At 42.8% G+C, this 26,177-nt stretch overlaps 1 protein-coding gene across 4 annotated transcripts in view; it reads right to left on the bottom strand.

Annotated features, from left to right (window-relative positions):
• Nucleotides 1-3,404: 3,404 nt before the first annotated feature.
• rab3gap1 (RAB3 GTPase activating protein subunit 1) overlaps nt 3,405-26,177 on the bottom strand; it is a 156,421-nt gene continuing 133,648 nt past the window's right edge. For 3 of the 4 annotated variants that reach the window (XM_061692207.1, XM_061692208.1, XM_061692211.1), the window contains 3 exons: nt 20,827-20,942; nt 16,747-16,849; nt 3,405-4,269 (listed from right to left, as the gene is read on the bottom strand). In XM_061692207.1, coding sequence (XP_061548191.1) covers nt 4,033-4,269; nt 16,747-16,849; nt 20,827-20,942 — 456 coding nt within the window. In that variant the 3' untranslated portion in view covers nt 3,405-4,032. Of the gene's footprint in view, nt 4,270-16,746; nt 16,850-20,826; nt 20,943-26,177 lie in introns of those variants that run through there. The other variant, XM_061692210.1, reaches the window with a different exon arrangement.

Raw genomic sequence — 26,177 nt, 5'->3', positions numbered from 1 at the left:
ATAGTGTGCCTAGACACCATAGGATGGTGGTGTGTAAAATGACTCTGGGGGTGGGTAGACAAAGGCAAACCAGATAACCATGTGGTGGAAGTTGAGAAAGGAAGAGTGTTGTGCGGCTTTTTGGGAAGAGGTGAGACAAGCTTTTGGTGGACAGGAGGAGCTTCCAGAAGACTGGAGAACTACAACCAAGGTGATCAGAAAGACAGGCAGGAGAGTACTTGGTGTATCTTCTGGTAGGAAAGGAGAGAAGGAGACTTGCTGGTGGGACCTCATAGTACAGGAAATAATACAAGAAGTTAGCTAAGAAGTGGGACACAGAGAGGAGAAAGGAATACATTTAGATGCGACGTAGGGAAAAGGTAGAGGTGGTAAAGGCCAAACAGGAGGTATGATGACATGTATGCCAGATTGGACACTGAAGAAGTAGAAAATTATCTATACAGGTTGGCCAGACAGAGGGATAGAGATGGCAAGGATGTGCAGCAGATTAGGGTGATTAAGGATAGAGGTGGACATATGTTGACTGGTTGCCAGTAGTGTGGTGGACAGATGGAAAGAATACTTTGAGGAGTTGAATGAGGAAAACGAGAGAAGGAAGAGTAGAAGAGGTAATGGTGGTGCACCAGGAAGTGGCAATGATTAGTAAGGGGGAAGTTAGAACGGCATTAAAGAGGATGAAAAACACAAAGTTATGGGAAAGAGTATGGTTTCATGCTAAGAAAGAGATGCATTATTTGCCTTGAGGATGTTGATGGAAAAGTACAGAGGTCAGAAGGAGCTATACTGTGTCTTTGTGGATCTCGAGAAAGCCTATGACAGAGTACCCAGAGAGGAACTGTGGTACTGAATGCGGAAGTCTGGACTGGCAGAAAAGTATGTTAGAATAATACAGGACATGCACGAGGGCAGCAGAACAGTGGTGAGGTGTGCTGTAGGTGTGACAGAGGAGTTTAAGGTGGAGGTCGGACTGCATCAGGGATCAGCCCTGAGCCCCTTCCTGTTTGCAGTGGTGGTGGATTGGCTGACAGATGAGGTTAGACTGGAATCCCTGTGGACTATGATGTTTGCAGATGACATTGTGATCTGCAGTGAAAGCAGGGAGCGGGTGATGGAACAGTTAGAAAGGTGGAGGCATGCACTGGAAAGGAGATGAATGAAGATTAGCTGAAGTAAGACAGAATATATGTGCATGAATGAGAGGGGTGGAGGGGGAAGAGTGAGGCTACAGGGAGAAGAGATAGCAAGGGTGGAGGACTTTAAATACTTGGGGTCAACAGTCCAGAGATATGGTGAGTGTAGTAAGGAAGTGAAGAAACGAGTCCAAGCAGGTTGGAACGGGTGTAGGAAGGTGTCAGGTGTGTTATGTGACAGAAGAGTCTCTGCTAGGTTGAAAGGCAAAGTTTATAATACAGTGGTGATGCCAGCCATGATGTACGGATTAGAGACACTGGCACTGAAGAGACGAGAGAAAGAAGAGCTGGAGGTGGCGGAAATGAAGATGTTGAGGTTCGCTTAAGGAGTGACCAGGTTGGATAAAATTAGAAATGAGCTTATCAGAGGAACAGCCAAGGTTAGATGTTTTGGAGACAAAGTTAGAGAGAGCATACTTCGATGGTTTGGACATGTCCAGAGGAGAGAGAGTGAGTATATTGGTAGAAGGATGATGAGGATGGAGCTGCCAGGCAAGAGAGCTAGGGGAAGACCAAAGAGAAGGTTGATGGATGTCGTGAGAGAAGACACGAGGGCAGTTGGTGTTAGAGAGGAGTATGCAGGAGATAGGCTCGCATGGAAAAGGATGACACGCTGTAGCGACCCCTAACGGGACAAGCCGAAAGGAAAAGAAGAAGATGTTAGTCTTCAAACAAATGTAAGCGCAGATGATAATAAAATAATCTTAAGATTGAGCTAAAATGTCATCGTAGCAACTTTACAACACAATGAATTGGGATAAAATTCACATAAATGTCTCACGGTATGACAAACACTAACCTTGTGCATCATCAGTGAAAATCAGAAAAGGAATCAGCGTTTTATAGCATTTGGTTCCATCCATCCATTTTCTTTACCGCTTATCGGGTCGCGGGCTGCTGGAGACTATCCCAGCTATCTTCGGGGGGGTGGGCGGGGCGGGGTACACCCTGAACCGGTCGCCAGCCAATCGCAGGGCACATAGAAACAAACAACCAATCGCACTCACATTCACACCTCCAGAGAAAACCCACCCAGGCACGGGGAGAACATGCAAACTCCACACAGGCAGGGCTTGGATTTGAACCCCGGTCCCCAGAACTGTGAGGCAGATGTGGTAACCAGTCGGTCACCGTGGTTCCATCCATTAAAAAAAATAACAATAATAATTTTAAATCACTGGTGCAGTGTGAAGTTACTTTTTGTGTCAAAATGTCGAGTTCCTGTGCGTACCCTTCAAAACAAAAGGCTACAAATTTAAAACAGAAAGTCGAGTTAAAACTTGCACATATAAACCATTTGACGTGATGGAACAGTCCTAAATGACTATTTTAACAATGCTGTATTTAACATTTAGCGGAAACATTAAATAATGAATATTAAGTCAATTGGGTTATTTCCACACACATTGCCTTTTAGTTCATAGGTTTGATATTGGTACTGGTGAAAAGAATCCCGAGTCAAATGTTCATTTTGGTCTATGCTGCGGGCTGCTAAGAATTTGGATGTTCATAGTTTGGACACCATTTATTTAAACCATGCAAACTTTTTTTGACCCAGCCCCCTAAAAGAATCGGAATCAATCGTTCGGAACTGGAATCGAAATAAGGAACCGGAATCGGAATTGGTCAAATTCAAACGATGCCCAACCCTACACAGGACCAGGTAACTTTCAATAGTTGTTTTTTCCTTTATAAATTAAATCATCATTTAAAACAGTATTTTATGGTCAATTGGGTTATATTTATCTGGTATTTACATTTGTTTGATGATCTTAATCAGTAAATTGGGGAAACTATGCAAAAATATAAGAATTTGAGCAGGGGGCGAATACTTTTTCACAACAATGTAGATTTTGAGGTGGTAACGTTTGAGTACTACTCATCTAGTACTTACAGTTGGTCCATTTTGCAGGTGAGCTTATTCCTCAAATGTTCCACGATGTTATGTTCAATGTAATAGCCATAATGCTGTTACTACGGTGACAAATTATAATGAATATTCTGGTCTTTCCATTCTTCCACTCTAAAAAACGATCTTGAGAGATGGTTGGGAAAACAAGTACCATGGAGTATTAGGAGGGTTCAAAAACAAATTAAACAAGACTAAGGTACTTTTGCAGTATATTGGGGAATCAAATGAAACCAAAATGTGTACAAGAAAAAGAGAGAGAAAAACACTTCACAAACATTATACAGTGTTGATGGTTAATGTGGTTGAAACAGATTTTTTTTCAAATTTTTTATTTCCACCACAATTTTTTTAAACTTCCACCAAGGAGTCATGATGATGCAAGATTAGACAATCGGCTATACAGAGATCCATTCAATTTTGTCGATCCAGACAAAAGGCTTTTAAAAAATGTAAATGTTGGAAGATTTTACAATACATTGACAAAATTATGCATATACAGAAGGTTGAGAATCTATGTGTTAATATGGATCCAAACTATAAGTATTGAAATTCAAATTGTCTGCACTAGTCAGTGTGTCATTTAAGTTTATTTGTGATTTTGCTGCTGCTCCGGTGAACCCCGTGCCCCATGACCCCACGCCTCGACAGCAATGCATAATGTACGTGCATCCTACTCACTGTTTTCATTGCAAACTATTTTCAGGTTTTTGGCCCTCAAAAAGATTATTTGGTGTATTGTCGCTACAGTTATTTATTTGCAATACTACATACACTAGTAACAACTGCAACTAAAAAAAAAAAAAAAATTGACAGGTGGGCCATGGTGGAAAATTAAATACTGTGAATAATTTCATGTAATGCATGAATTGAATTGCTTCCATTTTAAAAATATGAAGTTCAAGTGTCATTGTAATGCTGTAGTTTAAGGGATTAAAAGAAAGATGTGTCAGAGGAGAAGGCCCCAACAAGTCTAAATTCGTCTCTCATCAATACACAGAAAAGTCGTTGAGGAAGAGCCTTGGAATACGGTGCTGGTCGAGGGATACATGTACGCAACAAAATCTCCCGGCCTGCTGGCGAAGGGAAGTCTTGAGTCTTGGTGTCTCCTTCAGTCTGCTTCATTTCTTCTTCCTTTCTCTGTCCAGTTTCCTTATCCAGGATGGCAGTCTATGGGCAGACATAATTTGACATGAATGAGGAATTTCAAAATTAAGTGCCCTTTTTACATCCAAATTTGCACCGGCTCACTGGATTCTCTGATGAAATAATTACAATTTAAGATCTATGTAAATCGAGACATGATAAATTTGCTTTTTTTGTGTGTCAAATACTAAATAAAATAAAAACCTCTCCACACTATGAACAACTACAGCAAGAAAAAAATAAATTATTAAGTAATTATTAAGTAATTATCAATGCTGTTAAATCAGTTGAATCTTTTATTGGGTGGTTGTCTTATACATTTGTTAAGCGCAGCATAAGCTATCTGTCCATTTACGCTGCAGTTATACAGACAGTTTTTCGATACATATAAGATTTTATATCCACATTTGGAGAAATTTTGTTTTTACCCTGCGATGTTGCAGATCCGAAATGTGCCTCTTGGGTCAGCGGTAACTCCGGTTTGTGGGTCAAAAACTTCCATTGGCCTCAATTAATGAGCAATTTCCCACAATGCCCCAAAGTTGTCGACTCCTCTCTATAGCTTCTTTTCCACAGAGAGAAACTAGCCACAACAATGCCAGACAGGCATTTTCTATTTTGATTTGTTGCAAACTGCGCAAGAGTCGCTCCAATCAAGTGACGTGTGCGTCCGAGAGATGAAGTCCTAACGCTTATTCTTTGTTTACCTACATTTTAAGTTTTATTTTATCTTTGTTTTTACTTTTTTGAGACTATTTTGAGTTTATGAAAGCGGAGTAGCCCCTTTTTCGAGGCTAATAGTTTCAACCGCACCACTGCCAAACACCGACTGCCAGTTATTCCACAGACTTCGCCTGCAAAACTCCGACCTAAAAACTGTGAGAATGGACTCACCAATTGCTCCCTTCTCCTTGAGAGACTTTCCCTGCTAGAGGGACAAGTGTGCCAACTAAAGCAGAATATTTTGGTAACTGTAGATGTGACGGGCACACCTGGTAGCGTAGGTTGTAGCTGACCTACTCGTCCTGCTAGCATTAGCCCTATGTGGCTAGCTGACCGTGGCAAGCCTGTTTAGATGCATAACAGATTAATTCCTTTAGCTAGTCCCATTCCGACTCAGTCTACTGGCTTCCGCATTTTAGTCATAGGTGACTCCATCACTCGTAACATCACGTTTAAAGATTAAAAGATTAACAAAGCGGCAGGCCCAGACCATGTGTCCCCATCCTGCCTCAAAGTCTGCACTGACCAGCTCGCGCCAGTCTTCACTCAGATCTTCAATAGCTCTCTGGAACTGTACGAGGTACCATCCTGTTTCAAATGCTCCACCATCATTCCAGTCCCCAAGAAACCTGCAATCTCAGGTCTAAATGACTACAGGTCTGACGCCTCGACATCTGTGGTCATGAAGTTCTTTGAACGTCTCATGCTGGACCACCTCAAGAGCGTCACAGGCCCCCTGCTGCACCCCCTGCAGTTTGCCTACCGAGCAAACAGGTCTGCGGATGATGCAGTCAACATGGGACTGCACTTCATCCTAGAACACCTCAACACTGCAGGGCCCTACGCGAGGATCCTGCTTGAGGACTTCAGCTCAGCGTTCAACACCATCATCCCTGAACTCCTTTCCTCCAAGCTTCTCCAGCTCAGCGTCTCACCTGCCATCTGCCAGTGGATTTACAGCTTCCTGATGGGCAGGACACAGCAGGTGAGGCTGGGGGAGGCCACCTCATCCACGCGCAGCATCAGCACTGGGGCGCCCCAAGGTTGTGTCCTCTCTACGCTGCTCTTCTCTCACTACACGAACGACTGCACCTCAACGCACCCGGCTGTCAAACTCCTCAAGTTTGCAGATGACACCACTGTCATCGGCCTCATCAAGGACGGTGACGAGTCTGCATATTGACAGGAAGTGGAGCGGCTGGGGCTGTGATGCAGCTGACACAACCTGGAGCTGAACACGCTCAAGACTGTAGAGATGATCGTGGACTTCAGGAGGCATCCTTCGCCACAGCTGCCCCTCACGCTGTCCAGCTGCCTTGTGTCAACTGTCGAGACCTTCAAGTTCCTGGGAATTACAGTCTCTCAGGACCTGAAGTGGGCGATCAACATCACCGCCGTCCTCAAAAAGGCCCAGCAGAGGATGTACTTCCTGCGGGTTCTGAGTAAGCATGGCCTGCCACAGGAGCTGCTGAGGCAGTTCTACACAGCGGTCATCGAATCAGTCCTGTGTTCTTCCATCACAGTCTGGTTTGGTGCTGCTACAAAAAAGGACAAACCCCGACTGCAACGGACAATCAAAACTGCTGAAAGGATTGTTGGTACCCCCCTACCCACCCTTGAGGACTTGCACGCTGCCAGAACTAAGACAAGAGCGTGCAAAATCCTCTTGGACCCTCCACATCCCGGTCACCGGCTCTTCCAGCTCCTTGAGTTGAGTTTGCTGTCACATTTCTGTGGGGCCAATTATACATACTCGTGCACTCACTGTAGTAGTCACACCACGCTGCACTATTTGCATATCTGTTGTTGACCAATACTGGCCACTCATGCCAGAGTAATATCTGCTCCATTTGCACACTGATTGAGGAGTATCGCACTACTCGCTTGAAGTCTCTGCGCACAATTGTCCTTGCACCGGACTATTGCAATATTAGTCTTTCAAACTGCTCTAAGTGCTAGAGGACTCTGCATCTTTTTGCACAATTGTCCAAAAAATAAAATAAAAATGCACCGGCATTACCAGATAACTAGCAACCATTTATTGCTCAGTGACTGTTTTTTGTCAATGTCTTTATGTCTCAAAAGTGATCTCTGTCAATTGACTGTCTGTTGTCGTACTAGAGCACCTCCAACTACCAGAGACAAATTCCTTGTGTGTTTTTTGGACATACTTGGCAAATAAAGATGATTCTGATGATTCTCATTTGCTCTGACATGCACTGTGACCTGTAAGGTCTTATATTGACAGGTGTGTGGGTGTCCTAATGGAGTCCAATCAGTATAATCAAACACAGCTGGACTCCAATGAAGGTGAAGAACCATCTCAAGGATGATCAGAAGAAATGGACAACACCCGAGTGCCACAGCAAAAGGTCTGAATACTTATGGCTGTGTGATATTTCTTTTTTTTTTTTTTTTTTTTTTTTTTTTACAACTGTGCTAAAATTTCAACAATTCATTTTTCTCTCAATACAGCAAAGGGTCTGAATACTCATGGCTGTGTGATATAGCCATTTTTTTTTTAATCTGCTAAAATTTCAACAGTACATTTTCTTTTGTGTCAATATGGGTTGCTGTGTGTACATTAATGAGGAAAAAAATGAAAAATGATTTTAGCAAATGGCTGCAATATAATGAAAAATTTAAGGGGGTCTGAGTACTTTCCGTACTATTGTGTGTGTGTGTGTGTTGGTTGCTTCTGATTGGTTGTTCTGCAATCACCAGTATTCTCTCTCCACATACTTGGAAATAGATTGAGTGCACTTGGATGCCTTCGCAACTTGAGAGGCTGCGCGACTCGGTTGCTTTTATTTTCATCTGGACCCAAGACAGCAGTTGTTCAATTCTCTTTAGGAGCCAGGCTGTTCATGCTGCAGTTTGCAGTAGAGTGGTGACATCATCCATTAAACACCACAGGGGTGGTAAGCGTTTACATGCGTTGTTGCACACTCCTCTGGCCATAGTCCTTGCACCAATCAGGATGACCTCAAATGCGGCTGTGAATAGGACGGGTGAGATTGAGCATCCCATTACTATTCCCTTGCCCAGTTGTTGCCAAACTGTTGTTCAGGATTGCAGTGCATGACAGTTCTACAAATCCTCATAGTAGTTCGCTATGATGTTCTTGATACCCAGCGGCACATGAAAAAAGTCAAAGGCAAAGCTTATAAATTGGTGTGCGACAGACCCATAGGTGTTTTCCAAATCCAGCCAAACCACATGGCGGTCCCGTTTCTCTTTCTTGACAGTTTGGATCTGATCCCAGATCAGTGTTGCATGGTCTATACAGCCTGAAAATCCCAGGAAATCAACGCAAAGAAAATCTTCCCTTCCACATTGAGCAGTGTGATACCTTGGTACTGGTCAATGGTAGATGACTCTGTTCCTATGTTTTGGAATCAGGATGGTCACCACTCAACTGGTGCACACAGTTTTTTCCAGATCACCCTCATTAATTTCTTTCATTTTTCATTGCATTGATTTCTTTCAATACTTGAGTATTTTTTGTGGAGTTAAGAAACACGATCATAAACTCAAAGCATGGTGCACCTGGTTGAGGTACATAACCAGGGGGACCAAGGGGGACATGTTTCTCTGGAGCCGACATTATGTCTGCTTACATGTTTCTCCAGATCTTTCTTTGCTATGACCAATGTGCCACTGTTCTTCTGCTCTAACAAGCTTCTGGCCACGTTGAAACGATCTTTTAGGAATTTTACCTGCTGTTTCTCCTTACTCTTTCGCCTCTTCTTAATGCGTTCTGTCCTCCTGAGAGATGTTGGGTAGCCTTTGATTTGTTCCCAATAGGGTTTCAGAGCTTCCTCCTCTTGCTCCTCTGCTTCCCCCCCCCCCAAGTTTTCCGGAGCGCTCTTCGGTCTTTCACAAGCTGGAGGATTTGCTTTTCCTGTCATCCCAACCTCTCGGAGAGGATGTTGATCCAACACAGTGTACCGTGAAGCTACAGCGGCTAGGTAGCCAGCAGACCCGGCTGAGATTCTACCTGTGGCCAAGCTCCGGCGACGGAGCTTCTTGAATGTAAGCCATTTTAAACAAAAAAGAAAAACTACTTTTTCAGAGACGCCATAGCTAAAACGTGCCAGTCAAAAGTCAAACTGTGCCCGTGTCCTCTCTTGCTGGTTCAATAAACAGTTTTCAATTAATCAAATTGGTCTTCTCATTTGTTGGGTTATAGTTTTGGAATAGTACAAGGTGGGACGTGGCCGAAAGACCTCACCGGGGAGGCGTCCGGGAGGCATGCGAATCAGATGCCCCAGCCACCTCATCTGCCTCCTCTCGATGTGGAGGAGCAGCGCTCTACTCTGAGATCCTCCCGAATGACCGAGCTTCTCACCCTCTCTCTAACGGAGAGCCCGGAGACCCTGCGGAGGAAACTCATTTCGGCCGCTTGTATCCGGGATCTTGTTCTTTCGGTCACGACCCACAGCTTGTGACCATAGGTGAGCGTAGGAACACAGATTGACCGGTAAATTGAGAGTGTTGCCTTTCGGCTTAGCTCCTTCTTTACCACAACGGACCGATACAAAGTCCGCATCACTGCATACGCTGCACCGATCCGCCTGTTGATCTCCCGTTCCATTCTTCCCTCACTTGTGAACAAGACCCCAAGATACCTGAATTATTCCACTTGGGGCAGGATCTCTTCCCCGACCTGGAGAGGGCACGCCACCCTTTTCCGACTGAGGACCATCGTCTCAGATTTGGAGGTGCTGATTCTCATCCCAGCCGCTTCACACTGCTGGAGATCACGGCTTGATGAAGCCAACAGAACCACATCATCTGCAAAAAGCAGAGATGCAATACTGAGGCCACCAAATCGGACCCCCTCTATGCCTCGGCTGCGCCTTGAAATTCTGTCTATAAAATTTATGCTGGAACGACTATGTCTTTCGGCTTGCCTGGGAATGCCTCGGGATCCCCCCGAAAGAGTTGGATGAAGTGGCTGGGGAGAGGGAAGTCTAGGCGTCCCTACTAAAGCTACTGCCCCTGTGACTCGACCCAGATAAGCGGTCGAAAATGGATGGATGGATGGTAAAACAAATCAAATTCATTCGATCATCGCTCATTTCTGTCGTCAACAGGGAGTGAGGAAAAATACCCAGAGTATTTATAACGTTATATAAAGATGGGCCTCGGTGGTCTGTCTCCTCTGCTGGGTTTTCCTGTGCATTGCACCCTCTCCACCTCCACCTTCTGCTGCAGATATAGTTTATCCTCCAGGATTTTCTGACTGCAAATTGCAAACTGGACTGTTTCAGCCTTTCTTTCAACAATGGCTTTCTTCTTGCCAATCTTCCAAAATGGCCAGATTTGTGGCGTGCACGACATAGGTGTCCTGTGTACAGATTCTCCCACCTCAGCTGTGGAATTCTACAGCTCCTTCAACGTGACAATGGGCCTCTTGGCTGCTTCTTTAACCAGTGCTCTCCTAGCTTGGTCGCTCTGTCAGTTTCAGTGGACGGCCATGTCTCGATCGGTTCAGGGTGTGCCCCGCCTCTTGCGCAGAGTCAGATGGGATAGGAAAATGTTGGATTTATCTCACCAAACATTATAATGAATAAACACAAAAGGAATGAAGACGTTGGTCATTTTACTCATGAGGAGGGCGCATGGGAGATTGTTCAGGTTACAGCCTCTCAACACGCTCTAAACAATCTCTCCCGTCGCTCCTGCATTTATTTGAAAATAGGGAGATTTCTAAGTTTACAAGACATAACGTACTAAGCTACAAGACACAACACACTAAGGGTAGGGTTTCAAGGTGAAAACATGGCACCTGCCACGTCCCGGCCACGTCCTTCTCTCAGATGATTCCTGCTGAGTCATCTTCTTGAAGGCGAGACATCTTTCTTTCTAAACATTGTCCATAATACTAATGCAAGCTAAGCAAATAAATGATAACTTCTACAATATATCTAACAGAAAATAAATGAATGAATGATTGAATGGTGCTCCTTGAGATGTTTAAAGCTTGGGATATATATTTTTGGAACCTAACCCTGTTTCAGACTTCACCACAACTTTATCCCTAACCTGTCTGATGAGTTCCTTGGTCTTCATGATGCTGCTGTTAACGAGCGTTAGCTCTAACAAACCACTGCGCCCTTCACAGAACAGGTGTATTTATAGCCATTACTTTTTCAAAACCTGATAGAAAATGTTACTTTTCAATAACTTTTCAAGGACCTGTAAAATGCATTACAGCGTTTTCATGGCTGCACTAAACCTGAATTAGAACAGTGATTTAATTCAGTACGTTCACTCAAAATATTTTTTTCGATTGATTTGTGTCATTCGTGAATGACAATGCTATATGAGCACCGTCTACTTCTCTGCTCCCTTTAATATTTTCAGTGTGCATGCACACCTGCACACAATTTATGTGCATCCCTGTTTACAGATTGAAATCAATTGGTTTCTCATTTGATTCCTGAATTGTGTTTTTTATTGTGGCATGATGCATTTCTTTTTTAGATCTTTGAGTTTACTTCACTTTGTCTGACAGAAATTATTTAAGTGATTACGCGACATTTACTCCGTTAGATTTACTCAAATAGCATTTTGGATAAATTGTACTTGTCTAAGTAGTTTTAATTTTGCAACTTTTTACTTTTACTCGAGTATTTATGTTAAGAAGAAACGGTACTTTTACTCCGTTACGATGAAATTATTGCTTCTGTACTATTTTGTGCGCAACCTGTCTGTTTAGACTATGACTTCAACTTCTGCATTGGGTGTTGTTTGCTCTAATCCAATTTAAGCGCTGTGACGTTTAAGTCTAGCTCATCAGTCAACGACACAAGGAAGTTACATGACCTCACACAACGTCTTCTATTGGGCTTTCGGGGCGCAGGTATTAAACTAGATAAGCCAGCCCCAGCTGATCGACGTGCCAACATGGTGACGATTTTGGGAATGTCGTCTTTAGCATTGAAGACAACGGCACGCGACTCGTGTTTGAAGAAAAACAACAGCTTTCATGTATTGTAGTACAACCCCAATTCCAATAAAGTTGGGACGTTGTGTTAAACATGAATAAAAACAGAATACAATAATTTTGCAAATCATGTTCAACCTATATTTAATTGAATACACTACAAAGACAAGATATTTAATGTTCAAACTGATAAACTTGATTGTTTTTAGCAAATAATCATTAACTTGGAATTTTATGGCTGCAACACGTTCCAAAAAAAGCTGTGACAAGTGGCAAAAAAGACTGAGAAAGTTGAGGAATGCTCATCAAACACCTGTTTGGAACATCCCACAGGTGAACAGGCTCATTGGGAACAGGTGGGTGCCATGATTGGTATAAAAGGAGCTTCCCTGAATTGCTCAGTCATTCACAAGCAAAGATGGGGCGAGGTTCACCTCTTTGTGAACAAGTGTGTGAGAAAATAGTCGAACAGTTTAAGGACAATGTTCCTCAACGTACAGTTGCAAGGAATTTAGGTATTTCATCATCTACGGTCCATAATATCATCAAAAGGTTCAGAGAATCTGAAGAAATCGCTGCATGTAAGCGGCAAGGCCGAAAACCAACATTGAATGGCCATGACCTTCGATCCCTCAGGCAGCACTGCCTCAAAAACCGACATCAATGTGTAAAGGATATCACCACATGGGCTCAGGAACACTTCAGAAAAACAATGTCATTAAATACAGTTCGGCGCTACATCTGTAAGTGCAACTTGAAACTCTAGTATGCAAAGCAAACGCGATTTATCAACAACACCCAGAAATGGCGCCAGCTTCTCTGTGCCCGAGATCATCGTGGAAAAGTGTTCTGTGGTCCGACGAGTCCACATTTCAAATTCACAGTAATAGTACTTTTAACTTGAGTACAATAAATGGCTACCCTACCTGCCCTTGAGTCAGCAGCTTGTTACAACAGCACTCCTTACTTTATCCTTTATCTGTATTTTTCCAGCCCTTTTTTTTTTTTTTTTTACCATTTAGTTCACCATTAGTTTTCTTTTCTTTGAGTATCATGCTAAACAGTTTGCACTTTGACAGCATTTTAAGGATTTTTTTTTAGAAGACTATCAGCTCTACTGAACCTTTTTTTTGTCATTTGTTTAAAATGTTACAACCACAAGGAGTTCCGCCCCAAGTTGGAGCTGGCGAGCATACCCTTGCTGAGGAATGCATTCTGGATGAGATATGGAGAGGGACGAGAGTCGCTAAAGTGACGCGAGAGACACAGGAGATTTAAACTGTTCCTTCTGTTTATGTGAGTTGTCTAAAGCTGGAAAAGGTTACCAAAGTATACAGGTATCTGTTGACAAATCTACCATATGTTAACAGATGAAAGGGGTTCATGGGAGAACACAAATGAGGAAAAAAAACATTCCTGCATGTTTGAAGTTCTCTATCGAGCACTCTAATGTTCCACAGCACTACTGTAAAATTATATATATATATAGACAGACACACACACAGTGGGGAAAAAAAGTATTTCGTCAGCCACCAATTGTGCAGGTTCTCCCACTTAAAATGATGAGAGAGGCCTGTAATTTTCATCATACGTATACCTCACCTTTGAGAAACAAAATGAGAAAAAACAAATCAAGAAAATCACGTCTGATTTTTCATCCATCCATCCATTTTCTGAGCCGCTTCTCCTCACTAGGGTCGCCGGCGAGCTGGAGCCTATCCCAGCTGTCATCGGGCAGGAGGCGGGGTTTTTTGGAAGTCTTCACAAGGTTTTCAAACATTGTTGCTGGTATTTTGGCCTATTCCACCATGCAGATCTCATCTAGAGCAGTGATGTTTTGGGGCTGTCGCTGGGAAACACAGACTTTCAACTCCCTCCAAAGATTTTCTTTGGGGTTGAGATCTGGAGACTGGCTAGGCCACTCCAGGAACTTGAAATGCTTCTTACGAAGCGACTCCTTTGTTGCGAAATTGTGTTTGGGATCATTGTCGTGCTGAAAGACCCAGCCACGTTTCATCTTCAATACCCTTGCTGATAGAAGGTTTTCACTCAAAATTTCACAATACATGGCCCCATTCATTCTTTGCTTGATACGGATCGGTCGTCCCACTCCTTTTGCAGAAAAACAGCTCCAAAGCATGATGTTTCCACCCCCATGCTTCACAGTAGGTATGTTGTTCTTTGGATGCAACTCAGCATTCTTTCTCCTCCAAACACGACAAGTAGAGTTTTTAGCAAAATGTTCTATTTTTGTTTCATCTGGCCATATGACATTCTCCCAATCCTCTTCTGCATCATCCAAATGATCTCTAGCAAACTTCAAACGGGCCTGGACATGTACTGGCTTAAGCAGGGAGACACGTCTGACACTGCAGGATTTGAGTCCCCTGGCGGCGTAGTATGTTACTGATGGTAGCCTTTGTTACTTTGGTCCCAGTTATCTGCAGGTCATTCAGTAGGTCCCACCGTGTGGTTCTGGGATTTTTGCTCATCGTTCTTGTGATAATTTTGACCCCACGGGGTGAGATCTTGCGTGGAGCCCCAGATCGAGGGAGATCATCAGTGGTCTTGTATGTCTTCCATTTTCTAATAATGGCTCCCACTGTTGATTTCTTCACACCTAGCTGCTTACCTATTGCAGATTCAGTCTTCCCGGCCTGGTGCAAGGTCTACAAATTTGTTTCTGGTGTCCTTTGACAGCTGTTTGGTCATGGCCATAATGGAGTTTGGAGTGTGACTGTTTGATGTTGTGGACAGGTGTCTTTTATACTGATCAGTTCAAACAAGTGCCATTAATACAAGTAATGAGTGGAGGACAAAGGAGCCTCTGAAAGAAGAAGTTAAAGGTTTGTGAGGGCCAAAAATCTTGCTTGTTTGTAAGTGACCAAAAACTTATTTTCCACCATAATTTACTCATAAATTCTTTAAAAATCAGACAATGTGATTGGATTTTTTTTCTCATTTTTGTCTCTCTCATCGGTGAGGTATACCTATGATGAAAATTACAGGCCTCTCTCATCTTTTTAAGTGGGAGAAATTGAACAATTGTTGGCTGACTAAATAGTTTTTGCCCCACTGTATGTGTTGTGTGTGTGTGTGTATATATATATATATATATATATATATATAGAGAGAGAGAGAGAGAGAGAGAGAGAGAGAGAGAGAGAGAGAGAGAGATAGAGAGAGAGAGAGAGAGAGAGAGAGAGAGAGAGAGAGAGAGAGAGAGAGAGGAAACCTATGTTGAATTGTTTTGGAGGAACACAATGCCATGTGTAGAGCAAAAATGGCGCAGCACACCAACATCAAAACCTTATCCCAAATGTGAAGCATGGTGGAAAGAGCATCATGGTTTGGGCGTGCTTCGCTCCATCAAGGCCTTGGACAGCTTTGAGATCATCAATGAAAATGTTTTATCGCAAGTCTATCAAGACATTTTGCAGAAGAACTTGAAGCCATCTGTTGAAGCTCAGAAAGAGGATGGGAGTTGCGAAAGGACAACGATCCAAAAACACAGAAGCAAATCAACAACAGAATGGGTTAATCAGAAGAAAATACGTGTTCAGGAGTGGCGCATTCAAAGTCCTGAACTCAACCTGATTGAGATGCTGTGACAAGACTTCAAGAGAGCTATTCACACCAGCCATCCCAGGAATTGTTGTTCCCGTTTTGTAAAGAGGAAGGGTCCAAAATTCATCCTGATTGTTGTGCACGTCTTATCTGCAACTCTGGCAAACATTTGGTTGAGGTTATTCCTGGCAAAGGAGGGTCAATAAGCTATTAAATACAAGGGTTCACTTATGTTTTCCTCCCTGTCCTATGAATGTTTATGTTATGCTCTATATTATGGGTGTCAAACTCATTTTTGTCACGAGCCACATTGTAGTTACAATTTCCCTCAGAGGAAATTATGACAGTGAAACTATATAAATGTTTAATAACACCATATTATTACATATACACAACAAATTAATGGATAACTAGTTTTGAAATCAGATGGATAATAGTTTGTTCAAGTTACTTTAAAAAGGGGTTTGGTAACAAAAAAAAGCAATGTCTCAACATTTATTACATACGACAAATTTTAATTTTGGTCCAGATTTTAGTAAGGATCATGGAAGTTAATATTAGCACATGATTCGCTTTCGCGGGCCACACAAAGTGATGTGATGTGGAGGCCCGGATCTGGCCCCCGTGTCTTGAATTTGACACCTTCGCTCTATAACAATATCAAAATGTACGTGTTTATGTGGTATTAGTTAAGCAGACTTTTTTTATTCTTGTGATTTAGATGAAAATCAGACTACATTTTATGACCAATTTATGAAGAAATTTAAGAAATTCTCAAAGGCTTTCCTCCCACTTTAACTATTATAAAACCACAGCATGTGGACTGTACAAGAGGGACTAAAACTCCAGACTTCCTGTAAACCAAATGCCAATGTGAAGGGAGTGCTTCTTTATTTTATAAGAATATTTTATTTATTTTGCTGCTTAATTGTTCTGTTTTTCAAGCACTCGACAAACAATGTTGAGTTTAAACTGCCTGGGTGTGCCCAGTGAAATTGAACTAATTTTTCCAAATATTGTGGTTAATCACTCCTTACTTCAGAATCAGAATCATCTTTATTTGCCAAGTATGTCCAAAAAAACACACAAGGAATGGTCGGAGCCGCTCTAGTACGACAACAGACAGTCAATTGACAGAGAACACTGGGGGGGGTCAATTAATTTTCAAACATCCAGACAGGGTTGCCCATTCACTTTTTCTCTTTCACACAAACACGCATACACACACACTCCTATGAAGATATGGAGATGCTTACCTCTTGGACATTCACAAACAGCCTGTGGATGATGCCACCAACCCTTCCCTGACCAGCTCCGCTCACCCCAACTTCTGGCTCTTCCAGCAGAGATTTCAGAAAACTGAAAATGAGAGGAAAATTTATGTGGTGAACTGGTCAAGTGATCGATCTGAACAAATGCTGACTGATTCAGCAATGGCCACAATTTCTATCAAATATCCTCCTTCACATAGAACTTGTTTTCATCGCGGGCCACATCGAAGTTAATGTATGATTGCCCTCAGGGGGCCCGTTATAATAGTGAAACTACGCGAGTTTTGTAGTACGCCAAAAGTTAAGGTCCGGTACGTACAGTGCCGTACTTGTACCACACCTGGTTTGAAGTTCTCGGTTCAGTTCATTTTCCGCACAAAGTGAACACAATGCAAAAAAGACCATCCATCATTTTCTACCGCTTATCCGAGGTCGGGTCATGGGGGCAGTAGCTTTAGCAGGGACGCCCAGACTTCCCTCTCCCCAGCCACTTCATCCAGCTCTTCCGGGGGGATCCCGAGGCGTTCCCAGGCCAGCCGAAGGATGTTGTCTCTCCAGCGTGTCCTGGGTCATCCCCGGGGTCTCCTCCCGGTGGGACGTGCCCGGAACACCTCACCAGGGAGGCGTCCGGGAGGCATCCGAATCAGATGCCCCAGCCACCTCATCTGGCTCCTCTCGATGTGGAGGAGCAGTGGTTCTACTCTGAGATCCTCCAGGATGACCGATCTTCTCACCCTATCTCTAAGGGAGAGCCCGGACACCCTGCGGAGGAAACTCATTTCGGCTGCCTATATCTTGTTCTTTCGGTCACGACCCACAGATCGTGACCATAGGTGAGGGTAGGAACGTAGATCGATTGGTAAATCGAGAGCTTCGCCTTCCGGCTTATCTCCTTCTTTACCACAACAGATCGATATAAAGTCCGCATCACTGCAGACGCCGCACCGATCCGCCTGTCGATCTCCCGTTCCATTCTTCCCTCACTCGTGAACAAGACCCCAAGATACTTGAACTCCTCCACTTGGGGCAGGATCTCATCCCAGACCTGGAGAGGGCACGCCACCCTTTTCCGAGTGAGGAAGGTTGCTACACTTTATGACATTTTGAGTTGTAGATTACTTACTTAAAATTATTGATTATTTACTTAAACTCAGAACACACACAAAATACAACAAAGAGTGGAATTTTAGGGTACATATTTAATGACAAAGTTGAGAGCTTGTCTGAAGCTAGTAATTTCCCCGAAATGATTCGGCACTAATATTGTAGTCTGGCAAAGTTGCCACATCTACTCACGACCGTAAATTCAAACTGGTGGGTAGTAGTCTCTCTTTGTAAGTGGCTCCGGAAGCAAGGCGACAGATTTGGTTGCAGACAAAAAAGATGTAGAAAAATAAAAACTAAATAAAAGAGGCAGGAGAAGAACAATGGCTGGTCGTCACGCTTTATTGGGAGAACCGGACGTCTCTCTTCCGGCCTCTTTTTTGGCTCGCTGGCAATTTCAGAGCGATTCCGCTTGGCTGGTACCTTCGTAGTAGCGGCTCTGATCGCTTAGCGGAGGCCCACATTTAGGCTGGGAAACCATACCAAGCCGTGTGCCCCCACAAAAGAGGGGAAATGGGGGAGGGGTGGTCGATGGCGAGCTGCCAGCAAGGGAAGAGGAAAGGAAAACAACTAGAAAAATACTAGGAGGAGGAAGGTGAGAGTTCAGAGTTAAATACCCCAGAGGCGGGGTGTGGGTGAGAGGGATTGCCAACTTGGAGAAGACCACACCCATCAGCCTGAATCTTGTCTACATATTTGATCAACTGGGTTAAAAAATCATATTAATCTAAAACACTCCCAACTTTGTACTCTCACGTGTAGAATCATTGATTAAACCTTGGCCGTGGCAGATCGATTTCTTATTGTTCAATACAACATTTCGTACTGTTTGATTTAAAATCACGAGGAACAACGCCAGTGGGTAATTTGAATATTAACCACATAATGTTTGAATATTAACCACATAATCTCCTTGGAGGGAGGATCCCTCAACCTTTTGGTTGGGGAAGGAGTCTTTTGAAGCCAGGAATCAAGATTTGACGGGAAGCTGCTAATTAGGTTAAGGTCCACTTGGCGTACACCAGGCATTCTCCTAGTGGCCGTCTCACAGCAGGGCAGCGTGGAGGAGTCGGGTTATCAAGTGGTTGGTCCCTGTGGCACCTCAGTTTGCGGAGCGCATGTCAGCTACACAATGAATTTAAATGTGTAGAAAGATCTCACGGATGAAATATAAATGGCGGAGGATTTGCACCTTGCCTGCTGTAATATGGGCTTCAATGCTGTAAATATGACGGTCACAATTACAGACCGTCAATGTCGACTGAGTACTATGTTAAGCAAGATTTTTTCCCGCAAATGTGTGTGTGTGTGTATATATATATATATATATATATATATATATATATATATATATGTATATATATATATATATAGAAAAGATGTCTGTGTCAGTGTGTCAACTTTACTGGTGCAGCGACAAGACTTTGAGAACTGTTTGTCCTGATTTGAAACTCCAAGCAGCATGAAATGTGATTTGAACCATAAGCAGTTGATTTGCTAAGACTAAAGTTTAAACCCATTCTATATGCTTGACCTGTGAGTAAAGAGTACAAAGTTGGGAGTATTTCACATTAATATATGATTTTAAACCCATTTTATGGGTCAAAATTGTAGACTAGATTCAAGCTGATTTTGTGTGGTCTTGTCTGGTCCTCGGTCCTCTTTGAACACACCCCCTGATTATTTAACCCGAGTCCAGCTGCCAGCCGCTCTCTTAGTTCTTCGATCTTGCCTTGCTCCCTGGCTCTTGTTATCAGTTCCCCAGCTACGGGGCGGCCTTTGGCCACCCCTCCCCCTCCGCTTTTCTTTGTTCGGACACACGGTTTGGCCAACGCGTAGACCGGGATGAGAACGGACTCGGCTTCCCAGGCTCTAAATGGGCCACTACTAGGCGATCAGAGCAGCCTCTACTAAAAGTACCAGGTACGCTTCCAGCCAAGCGTGATCGCGCTGAAACTGCTCGTGAGTCCTTGAAAAGGCAGGAAGAGAAACGGTCGCAACCGCCCACAGAACGCGTGACGAACGACTTCTTTCCCTTTTTCTGCCTGTTTTTGTTTTATTTTTGTGCATCAAACCTACCTCCTCGCGACTGAGACAGACCACCCCAACCGACCAGCTGATCTACGTTCATGAGTAGACACTGCAATTGTCGCCATGATGTGCAAGATTAGTGCCTAATAATTTTTGAAAAATTAGCGTCACACAAAATCCCAACTTTGTTCTCTCTCTCTCTCTCTCTCTCTCTCTCTCTCTCTCTCTCTCTCTCTCTCGCTCTCTCTCGTCCAGACTGGACGCAGTAAACGCTCACATTTTCAACTTTAGTCCAACACACGATGTTCTATTTCCCTTTTCATATGCATATTTTCTTTCTTTCACCATTGAGCAACTTTGTGGACCAGATAACTTTTTTTGTTTGTTTTTTCGATATTCTGTGACTAGTGTCCTGCATTGAGTGTCTATTTTTGCTCTTTGACATGGGGCACTGACGAAGATGGCGATTGCTATGTTAGCTTCTCATCCGAGCAGCTGACTGGTTATCTGAATGTGCTTGGCAATAGTGATCCAGAGGTACTCTTTCATGTGATCATATAACTTGTTACACTTACAGCCAATGTCAATTCAGACTTCTGTGATATTTAATATAAAAAAAATATTATTTGTCATTAATATTAAGGGAGTGTTTTTGGAGTTCTATTGTTTTTAGCGGATTTATTCTGATCCTCACTTGTAAACGTCTGCTTATACCCGTATGATAAATAATATTTAGCATATTAAATGATGGCGACGGTTTGGACTGTGAAATGAATTACTTCAAATGTAGTATAGCTCAGTGAAACATTTTGTTTTGAAAGACCCAATAAATCGTCATGGAATTGATTGTAGTTTGTACAAAGTTTCACTGTAATATCATTGATGGAAAGGAGTCATGTTGAGCAAGCAAGTGAAATCTCAAAAACTTACTGTCTTAGTTCCTCTGTTTCTTCTTCATTCGCATTCTCAGCAATACCAAATTTTGTCTTGAGAGACCGAAACTGGGCGATGACCATCTCCAAGGCAATCAAAAATTCAATGCAATCCTATAGGAAGGGAAATGCCACAAATGGATGCTTTAAGATTTGAGCAGTAAAAAAAATCAAAACAATCACGTTTTAACAAGCAGATCAAACGTTTCAATGAAAACACACTTGCTAAAAACACAATGAACACAAAGTCTAATAACAGGTCTTGTTTGGACGCTTTGCGCTTTTCTTAATGAGGTTTTATCTGTATCTGTGATCCTGTGAGTTTTGTTTGTAGTTTATTAATTGCTTGTTTGTTTCATTTGATCTTAAATCATTCCGATTTGCGTCTGGCAATGCTCTTGTTCCAGTCCCTTTTACACGGTCTCGATGTGTTTCAGACAAATCAATCGTCAAAACTTTCCACACTTGTGCACGCACCAAATGAGCAAGCCTTTGACTCGTACTGCATTCACACACACACATACACGCACGCACGCACACACCATAATTTCTCTTGTATAATACACTCTCGATTATAATGCACACCCCCCAAAAAAATTAGGGCTTCTACCCATATACAATGTGCACCCATGATTACCTAGCCATCCATATGTTGATGTGCTCCAAAAGTTAGTGGTGATCCACTTGTAATTTGTATTTCTAATCAGGTATGGTATTAATACTGAGATGTACTTGCTCTGTAAATTTTGCTGTGCTATTAATGCCTAGATATTTGATATTCCCAGTCGGAATACGAAAGTTTGGATTTTGGTCCGCAGGATTCCACGAGTTAGTCGTTATCGGGAGTATTATTGATTTTGACCAATTGATAGCATATTCTGATAATTGCGAAAATGTGTTAATGAGGTTAAAAACTGAAGTGATGCCTTGGGTTCTTGTCAATAAAGAAGGATATCTGCGTAAAGATTGATTTTGTGTTCTGACAGGAGTACAGATACCTTTAATAGTGTTGTCGTATTGCTATTGCCAGTGGTTCGATAAATAGTGTGAAAGCATGTACAAGAGAGGACATCCGTTTCTAGTTCCTCTTTGTAAAGTGAAACTTTGTGATGTGACCCCATTTGTGGTGACAGTTGCTTTGGGTGAGTTGTATAACACTGCGATCCAGTTAAGTTGAGTCATCGAAGCCAAATTTCTGAAGTACATTAAAAAGAAAAGACCAGTTAACTATGTCAAAAGCTTTTTCGGCATCTCGTGACAAGACAATTGTTTTTAGATTATTTCGCTGAGACATACTTTGCCCTTTGTCACCGATTCTGTTCATAACTTTTATGGATGGAATTTCTAGGCGCAGCCGAGGCGTAGAGGGGGTCCGGTTTGGTGGCCTCAGTATTGCATCTCTGCTTTTTGCAGATGATGTGGTTCTGTTGGCTTCATCAAGCCGTGACCTCCAACTGTCACTGGAGCAGTTCGCAGCAGAGTGTGAAGCGCCTGGGATGAGAATCAGAACCTCCAAATCTAAGACCATGGTCCTCAGTTGGAAAATGTTGGCATCTTGGGGTCTTGTTCACGAGTGAGGGAAGAATGCAACGGGAGATCAACAGGCGGATCGGTGCAGCGTCTGCCGTTATGTGGACTTTGTATCGGTCCGTTGTGGTAAAGAAGGAGCTAAGCCGAAAGGCGAAGCTCTCAATTTACCGGTCCATCTACGTTCCTACCCTCACCTATGGTCACAAGCTGTGGGTCAAGATCCTGGATACAAGCGGCCGAAATTAGTTTCCTCCGCAGGGTGTCCGGGCTCTCCCTGAGAGATAGGGTGAGAAGCTCGGTCATCCGGGAGTCCCTGCTAAAGCTACTGCCCCCGCGACCCAATCCGGATAAACGGTAGAAAATGGATGGATGGATACTTAGGAGGTATGACGCCTGACGTTGGTGGAGCTCCGTCCTTAAATGAAACGTTTGGTCAGAATGTATTAACGACGGGAGAATTTTTTTCTAGTCTGTTGGCTAAAGCCTTAGATATGATTTTGATGCATATTCATTAGTGACAGCGTTCAGTAATTAGCTGGATGAATGGGGTCTTTCCCTGGTTTCAGTAGTAATTTTATTGTAGCTGTATTCATATGGTTTCTAAATAGTTAATGGTTTATTTATCTTTTATTTCTATCACCATTCTGAATAATAGTGGTTCGAGTATACACCAGAAATCTGCCCAGGAGCTTTAATGCAGTCAATGATATTGGCTGTTAATTTTTTCAACCAATCAGATTTCCTATTCAATAAACAGGGATTCATAGAAGGCCCCGAGTGATGTCAGCATTTCCCGTCCTCAATTGGTTGATTAAAGCAAAAGCTGCCCAAAACAGCAGATGGAACATCCATCCATCCATCTATTTTCTGAGCCGCTTATCCTCACTAGGGTCGCGGGCAGATGGAACAGGACGAGAAATTTACTTGGTTGGTTACCTATATCAGACCCTTTCAAAAAATTTGAATATCATGGAAAAGTTTATTTATTTCCATAATTCCATTAAAATAGTTAAACATTCATAGATTGTAGATTCAGGACCCACAATTTAAACAATTTCAAGTATTTGTTTATTTTTACATAATTTGGGCTTCCATCTTATTAAAACCCACTAAATCAGGAATTCAAAAAAATGTAAATTTTTTTTTTGTTTTTTCTACAAAAACTTGTCAGTTTTTGTAGAAAAATAAAATAAAATAAATAAATTTGTGTAACATTTAATCAATCAAAATATCAAAATGGTTGGGAATCCCTTCGCTTTAATCACTCCGTCGATGCGCTGTGGCATTGCCTGGGAGTAATGGAAGCCCAGATTGATGCTTGCTGTCAGTTTTTTATTGTTTTTTGGGTCTGGTGCCCATCATTTTCCTCTTGATAATACCCCATAGATGCTCAATGGGGTTTAGATCCGGCAAGTTGGCTGGCCTGTCAAGAACTACGATGGCATGGGCATCAAACCAGGTTTTGGTGCTTCTGGAGGGATGGGCAGGGGCCAGGTCCTGCTGGAAGATGAAATCTGCATCTCCATCAAAATCCTCAGCAGAAGGAATCATGAAGTCCTCTAAAACATCCTGATAGACTTGCGGTGACCTTGGATTTAAGAAAGCAGAGTTTACCAACACCTGCACTGGACTTTGCACCCCAAATCATGACTGACTGTGGCTATTTCACACTGGACCTCAAACAGCTTGGGTTCTGTTCTTCACCCGTCTTCCTCCAAACCCTTGGACCTTGATTCCAGAATGAAAGGCACACTACTTTCATCGGAAAGGAGGACCTGGACCACTGGCCAACAGTCCAGTCCTTCTTCTTCATGGCCCAGTTAAGACATTCCTACGTTGGCTCAGGCTCAGAAGTGGATTGACCCGAGGAACCGACAGTTGTAACCCATCTCCCGGATGTGTCTAAATGTGGTGGTTTTTGAAGCTGTGACTCCCGTCTTATTCCACTCTTTCTGGATCTCTGCTAGATTCGTGAATCCTCTCTGTTTGATAATCAGCTGAAGACCACGGTCATCTCTTTTGCTTCTTCTCCTGCCACATTTTGTCCTTCCACTAGACTTTCCATTGATATGGTTGGACACAGCAATTTGTGAACAGCCAGCCTCCTTAGCTATGAACATTTGTGGCTTACCCATCCTACGGAGGGTATCAATGATGGTCTTCTGGCCAGTTGTCATGTCTGCAGTCTTCCCCATATTGAACTGAGACAATTGACCCAAACTGGAGCAATTTAATGACACCAGGGGAAACCTATGCAGGTGCTTTGAGATTAGTAGATGATTAGAGTCTGACACTCAGTTTAATACATTTATGGCCTGCAAAATTTGGGCTAATTTCTTCACAGTATTAACATTTTTTGAATTCCCGATTTTATGGGTTTAAAATCGGGAATTCAAGGCCCAAATTATGTAAAAAAATAAACAAATAAATACTTGAAATGGTTTAAATTGTGGGCCCTGCATCTATAATCTATGAAAGTTTAACGTTTTGAATAGAATTATTATTATTATTATGAGATCCTCTCAAGGTCAGTCAGGTTGGATTGGCAGCCATTTTTAGGTCTTTCCATAGATGTTCGATTGGATTCAAGTCCGGGCTCTGGCTGGGCCACTCAAGGACATTCACAGGCTGATCCTGAAGCCAGTCCTTTGTTATCTTGGCTGTGTGCTTTGGGTCATTGTCGTGTTGGAAGGTGAATCGACACCCTAATCTGAGTTCCAGAGCACTCCGGAACAAGTTCTCTTGAAGAATTTCTCTTTATTTGGCAGCTGTCATCTTACCCCTCTATGCAGACTAGTCGCACAGTTTCTGCAGCAGAAAAACAGCCTTACAGTAGGGATGGTGTTAGCCAGGTTATGAGCAGTGCCTCTTCCTTCCAGATATGACGCTTGCAATTCAAGCCAAAAAGTTCTACTTTAGTTCCATCAGACCAGAGAATTTTGTTTCTGCAGGTCTGAGAATCCTTAAGGTGCCTTTTGGCAAACTCCAAGCGGGCTGCCATGTGCCTTTTAGTGAGAAGTGGCTTCCGTTTGGCCAGTCTACCATTAAGTCGTGATTGGTGGAATGCATTAGCAATGGTTGACCTTCTGGATGGTTCTCCTATCTCCACAAGGGAACATTGGAGCTAAGCCTTAGTGACCATAGAGTTCTTGTTCACCTCTCTGACCAAGGCCCTTCTTCCACGGTTACTCAGCTTGGTCGGACAGCCAGATGTAGAAAGGGTCCTGGTGGTTCCAAACTTCTTCCATTTCCGAATAATCGAGACCACAGTGCTTTTCAGGACCTTCAATGCTGCTGAAATTCTTTTATATTCTTCCCCAGATTTGTGCCTTCACACAATCCGGTCTCGGAGGTCTGCAGACAATTCCTTAGACTTCATTGCTTGGTTTCTGCTCTGATAGCCACTGCCAACTATGAGACCTTATATAGATAGGTGTGTGCCATTCAAAATGATGTTCAATCAAATGAATTTACCACAGGTGTACTCCATTCTAGTTGTAGAAGCATCTCAAGGACGATTAGTGGAAATCTGATGCACCTGAGCTTAAATTTGAGTGTCACACACTGTGAAAAGTGTGTGAATACCTACGTACCTATTATGTTTGAATGTTTACATTTTTTATACATTTATACAAATGTCTGAAAATGTTTTTACTTTGTCATTATGGGATATTTTATGTCGATTTAAAAAAAAAAACTATACTCAAATCAGCTTTAGAAAGTGGCTAACATTGCAAAATGTGGAAAACGTGAAGGGGTGTGAATACTTTCTGGTGGCACTCTGAAGGAGAAGTGACACAAATTTTGAATTTGCAAGTA

Source organism: Phycodurus eques, chromosome 12 (genome assembly GCF_024500275.1).
Source record: "Phycodurus eques isolate BA_2022a chromosome 12, UOR_Pequ_1.1, whole genome shotgun sequence".
In the NCBI taxonomy this organism is placed as follows: domain Eukaryota; kingdom Metazoa; phylum Chordata; class Actinopteri; order Syngnathiformes; family Syngnathidae; genus Phycodurus; species Phycodurus eques.
The sequence above is the reverse complement of the archived record's forward strand: the minus strand, read 5'-3'. Positions and strand labels throughout refer to the sequence as shown.